Source organism: Triticum aestivum, chromosome 5B (assembly GCF_018294505.1).
Source record: "Triticum aestivum cultivar Chinese Spring chromosome 5B, IWGSC CS RefSeq v2.1, whole genome shotgun sequence".
In the NCBI taxonomy this organism is placed as follows: domain Eukaryota; kingdom Viridiplantae; phylum Streptophyta; class Magnoliopsida; order Poales; family Poaceae; genus Triticum; species Triticum aestivum.
Genome location: NC_057807.1, coordinates 459687277 through 459693567, shown reverse-complemented (window position 1 = coordinate 459693567; position 6291 = coordinate 459687277). Strand labels below are relative to the sequence as shown.

Genomic DNA, 6291 nt, shown 5'->3' with positions numbered 1-6291 from the left:
ATGTATTATATGTGATGAAAATATATGTTTACAAATTACATCCGCCTAAGAATTGAATTATATACTTTTGGTGACATATAACTCATATTTAGTTAGTCAAATGAATGACCTAGAAGTACGCACATGTCTTACTATAAACCGGACCAAATTCCTGTCTTCAAGGCACGATCTCCACCTGCATTTACATTTACTAATCCAAATCGGTCCGCAAAGACCAATACCCTAAAGCCCCTAGGCGCGATCTCCACCTTTATATTGAGCTAGACTTCAACCCACGGCCACAACATGGAGAAGTGCTCTCCCAACGCCACTGCCACCATGCCACTAGTGAACGCCGGCGCACCGGCGCTTGCAATGCTAGCCGCAACGGCTGCCACCATCATGCTCCTTCTTGCATTCCTGAGGCGACACAGCAGCAAGACCACCCTGTCCAAGCGCGGCGGGCTGCCGCCGGGGCCCGCGGGGCTGCCAGTGCTCGGCAACATGCACCAGATGCTCGCAAACAAGCCTGTCTTCCGCTGGCTGCACCGCCTGCTGGAGGACGCCGGCGGGGAGATCGTGCGCGTGCGCCTCGGCCCCGTGCACGTCGTCGTCGTGGCGTGCCCCGCGATGGCCCGTGAGGTGCTGCGCAAGAACGACGCCGTGTTCGCGGACCGCCCGGCCACGTTCGCGGCCGAGTCCTTCAGCGTGGGCTACCGCAGCGCCAGCATCTCCCCCTACGGCGACCAGTGGAGGAAGATGCGGCGCGTCCTCACAGCCGAGGTGCTCTCCCCGGCCACCGAGCACCGCCTCCGCGGCGCCCGTGAGGAGGAGGCCGACCACATGCTGCGGTGGGTGCACGCCCAATGCAATGCCGGCGGCGTCGTCGTCGACGTGCGCCGCGTGGCCAGGCACTTCTGCGGCAACCTCATCCGGAGGCTCACCCTGGGGCGGCGGCATTTCCGCGACCAGCAGCCGGACGCCGTCGGGGCGCCGGGGCCCGACGAAGAGGAGCACGTGCACGCGCTGTTCGCGGTGCTCGGCTACCTCGACGCGTTCGCCGTGTCTGACTACTTCCCGGCGCTGGTTGGCCTCGACCTGGACGGCCACGAGAAGGTCATCAGGGGCGTGATGAGGACGCTGAACCGGCTGCACGACCCCGTCATCGAGGAGCGGGTGGAGGAGTGGCGGCTGCTGCGGAAAGCCGGCGAGCGGCGCAACGTTGCCGACTTCCTCGACGTGCTCGCCTCGCTTGACGGCGCGGGCGGCCGGCCGCTCCTCACCGTGGAAGAGATCAAGGCACAGGCCATTGTAAGTTATTCATTGCGTTTATGTGCTACAGTAGTACAGTATTATTCTAGTAGTAGTATACTTTCATTCATATATAGAAAGACGATGATCAAAGTCATGTGCAGGAGACCTTAAAGATGTTCATCTTGAATCGGGTGATCGTACGGGGAGTATATCTGGAGCATCGTCTTTAAAAAAATTTAAAAAATTCTGGAAAAAAAGTATGGCGTAGATAATATTGCTAATACCTAACATGTTTCAATTTTTTAATCAAAATTCATAGGACAAGTCGAGGAAAAAAAGAGAGGCAAATTCGACTTTGAATGTACCAAAGTTAAGTTGGGCTTTAAATTTGGCCTTTTATCACTACCCATACCAAATTTGGCATATACTCGAATATTTTCTCACAATTATATGTACAAAACGAAGTTGGATATACCATATAATAGACATGAAGCAATGGCAAAGATATACTCTCTCCAATCCATATTATTTGTCGCTCAAACGGTGTATCAAGCACTGAAATATGCCTAGATACATCCATTTGGGCATCAAATAATATGGATCAGAGGGAGTACTAACAAGTTGCTTTTCGTCTTCGTACGAAGGGAAGCTGGGTAATACTGTTTTTTTTCCAAAAAGGGTAAACCTTATTTGTGGCGATCATTTTTCTTCCTTTCTCCACTTTTGCAATTCCATTCTAGCCCAATTTGTGATTAAAAAATTCCTCTTTATTATTTTTATTTCACATATTAATTTTGGCTTATGTTTAATTTCCTATAGTTTGATTACGTCTATGTATCAACATGCATAAGACCAATTCAATATCGTCAGATACATAATCAAAAATGTTTTCACAGTTTAATTATTTGATATTTTAAAAATTTATTGTTTGACATATTTCGATTACAATTAATGTACATTTAATCAAACTTTAAATAGTTTGACTTAAGAAAAAGTATTAATAAACAAAGTAAAAAATCAATAAGATAGTACTTCCTCCATCCGGTTTTACTAGCCCTCCTTATATTTTTTTGTCAAAATTTGATCATAGATTTAATTATTAAAATGTAAGTTATATATCATAGAATTCGTATCAATTGATTTGTATTTGAAAGAAGTTCTGAATAGTATACAACTAATACACAAAACTTATGTTTTATTCGTTAAATCTATGATCAAAGTTTGACATCAAATATAAAGGAGAATAATAAACCCAGTCAAAGACAACAGATTTCTCCTAGGTTTCATTAGCGAAACCATATAAGTTTAAATCATTATTTAATGTTATACACCCTCACACTCCCATGGCTCTACAAAAGGCCACTGCCCGACCTTTACGTTTTCTGCAGCAGCTAGAAAAATTTCCCATTTGCCATTTTCCACCCTTCCTTCTCCCAACCACAATTGTAGTGGACCCAGAGTAATCGGACTATTCAATATGGCAACTTCTGCGTTGGATATATAAAATTTGCTGCTCTCACGTGCCTAATCGGTCAGCTGACTCCGGATATGTCCGCACGGCAGCCATTGCTGAGACAGCAGAGACCGATGGACTGACTTTATTGCATGCATGCATGCAGGATATCATGATTGCTAGCGTGGACAACCCATCGAACGCGGTGGAGTGGGCGCTCGCGGAGATGATGAACAAGCCGGAGCTCATGCGGAAGGCGATGGAGGAGCTCGACGCCGTCGTCGGCCGGGACCGGCTGGTCCAGGAGCCCGACCTCCGCAGCCTCAACTACCTCAAGGCCTGCATCCGGGAGGCCTTCCGCCTCCACCCGTACCACCCGTTCAACCCGCCCCGCGTCGCCATGGCCGACACCACCGTCGCCGGCTACTCGGTCCCCAGGGGCAGCCAGGTCGTCCTGAGCCGCGTCGCCCTCGGGCGGAACCCCAAGGTGTGGGCCGACCCGCTCGATTTCCGGCCGGAGCGGCACCTGGCCGGCGACGAGGCCACCGTGGCGCTCAGCGAGCCAGAGCTGCGGTTCGTGTCCTTCAGCACCGGGAGGCGGGGCTGCCCCGGGATCGCGCTGGGCACCCTCTTCACCGTCATGCTGTTCGCGCGGCTCCTGCAGGGGTTCACGTGGAGCATGCCGCCCGGCGTGGACGGAGTCGAGCTGCGCGAGGCGGAGGCGAGCCTCGTGCTGGCGGAGCCGTTGCGTCTGCAGGCTAAGCCGCGGCTGCCGGCGCATCTCTACGGGCCTGAGTACGACTGCTCCTCGCGACAGCTATAGAAGGAAGGAGAAATGCTCTGTGTAGCTGCTGTACGTGCCCGCGGGCGTACGTGTCTGAGCCCCGGTATCTGCAGTCAAAGTGCTGTATCGAATAAGTAAAATCGTGCGTTCCTTTTCTCAGTTCTGTATGTACTGTCGAATAAAGTAGTTGTGTGATGACGAACCCAGCTGCCAGTGAACCGGTGGAGACCACAGAGCTGGACCACCCTCTTTCTGTAAAGAAATAGAGTATAAGACTCCTCTGTTCGTAAAGAAATATAAGCTGTGATTGAGTGGTTAGGTGGAGAGTAGTATCCCCAGCCCAGCAGGGTAAGTTTTGGTGCTCACATTGTTTTCGAATTTATTTCAGGATTTCCCGCGACGCGCTTTCAATGGGAGAAGACGTTTCTATCGACGACGAGGCGCCTACGGTGACTTCGTAAATCTTAAAATATATGCCGGCCCAGTCTCTCGAAGATGCTCCTAAGAGTAGGGTGTGCGTGTGTGCGTTCATAGGGGTGAGTGTATGGGCGTACGTATGAGCGCTTGCTCTGTACTGTGTTCGGAATAAAATAAAATTGAGAAATTTATCTATACCTTTCTTTAATAGAGGGGCTATCACAAAAAATTGCGCCTAAAGTTGCAAATAAAAAAAAGGTTAACAAAGAGGAATTCCGCGCCTGGGCCGGCCCATACAGTAAGGACCTCCTATACTGCGCTTTGCACGCTGGAAGAATACAAAGTGCGCCCATTTGGGCCAACCCATGTCATAGTGGCCTCTTTTTTTTCTTTTCCATTTCCATTTTTTCTACTTTAAATAATTTGGCAATTCAAAAAAATTGAAAATTACAAAAACGATAATTTTTAAATAAAATTTCTAATACTAAAGTATTTGTAGATTCAAAAAATGTTCTAAATTTTGTAAAAAAGTGTATGCTTATTCAAAAAATGCTCTACAATTTGAAAAGAAATGTTCGCAATATCAAAAATTGTCAATGAAATAAAAAAAATGTTCTGGAAACAAACGTCCGAGATTTTGTAAAAAACTGTTGGCTTATTCATTTTATTTTACAACTTCGTGTATTAAAAAATATTAATGAAATTGAACAAAATTTCTCTAATTAAAAAATGGTCATAAATGAAAAAATATCCTAAAAATTCAAAAACTGTTCTTGGCTTATAAAATAGTTTAATCACTCATAAATGTTCGCTGATTCAAACAATGATCAAGCATTTCGAAAAAAGTTCATTAAGTCAAAAAAATGTTCGTGAATTTCAAAATTGTTCCAGCAATTTCCAAAAAAGGTTCGTCCATTCTAGAAATGTTCGCCAATTCAAGAAAATTATTAAAAAAATATTCACAATTTGTATTTTTACAAATAGTATAAAATGTTCATGAATGCAAAAAATGTTCTAGATTTTACGAAATGTTAAAAAAATTGTAAAAATGTTCATGAATTTGATATATATTCATGATTTCAAATATATTCACGGTAAAACAAATGTTCATGATTTCACGAAATTGAGTGGTAGTGTATCTCCGTGATGCATCAAAATGTGGTCATGGCCATTGGAGTTTATGATTTTTCTACCGTTGCAACGCATGGGCCCTTTTGCTAATAGATCACTGTATTATAAGGAAATTGTACTGGCCTGGCCCAGCAACCTGATGTGAAAAGGAAAAATATTTCTGACAGGTATTATAAATGAGAGAATATGGATTTGAACTCGGGACGTAACCACCAACAGGCGGTTGCCGTAACCGCTAGATTGAGCTGTCGTACTTGTCCACTAACTGAAAGAAGAACTATTTGACCAACTAGATGATTCCCCGCGCGTTGCTGCGGAACATGTTGCCTAAAATTTAGTGTTTTACTCGGCAATTAGGAAATCTATGAACAAATGCTTGTTATATATGACAAAAATAATATATAGTCTATCACCCCCGCTTCTTTTTGCAAGGGATGAAAGCTTCCAAGCTACAACTAAAACGTTGTCACAAAGCTATAGCCCACTGGGTTGAACTCGTAGAGGCACTCATGCACCGACTACTTCGTCATGTGCCTCACCGCCGCCGGGGAGGGTTTCTTCTTGGATACCGGTGTTGGTGGTTACCATGGTGGACACACTTTGTTGCCTGTTGAGCTGTGGCGACCAACATGGCCGAGCCGGAGAAAATCAACCCTGGTACACAACTTTAACAATGGTGCAAACATATCTTTTTTTTTTGAATTGGTGCAAACATATCTAGTTCAATCCTAACAGGTATTTAACAATTCTTAGCATATAAAATTCAGAAGAAAAAAAGGGCGACACAACATAAGATATATAACAGATAATGGACGATCATGTTCTTACTGAGTTAATACACTCGCAACGATGCCACATGAAAAAGAAAGTTGACAGTAGCAGAGTAATTCATCCTACCTCGAATCCTGCATAACATCTACAATAAGCAGATGTGACATCAAATTATGAGGTGAAAATAATAAAATGAAACCTGGGATTAAACCTGCTATATTCTTCTCGATGTTTGCGTAAATTCATAAGCGCGAGGTTGGACTTCTTGTGATGTTGCTTTTTTTCTGGGAAGATATGTGTCCATTTATGATCAACGATGTACCTGTATTTGGCCAGACTAATTAAATAAATCACATTCTCCGCCTCAGGAAAAGTTTGTGAGTGAAATTTAAAAAATGCTAGAATTTAAACACCTTCAGAAAATAATTTTTAACTAATAATTAAAATAAGTAGGGTGTTTCTTTATGATGCCTTTTGACAAAGATTGTGGGTGGAGCTGACC

At 44.7% G+C, this 6291-nt stretch overlaps 1 protein-coding gene across 1 annotated transcript; it reads left to right on the top strand.

Moving 5' to 3' along the window:
- Window positions 1–285: 285 nt before the first annotated feature.
- LOC123116432 (tyrosine N-monooxygenase) lies at window positions 286–3629 on the top strand. Its single transcript, XM_044537388.1, has 2 exons — window positions 286–1290; window positions 2853–3629. The coding sequence occupies exons 1-2, from the start codon at window positions 286–288 to the stop codon at window positions 3507–3509; spliced, it is 1662 nt and encodes a 553-aa protein (XP_044393323.1). The 3' UTR covers window positions 3510–3629.
- Window positions 3630–6291: the final 2662 nt, after the last annotated feature.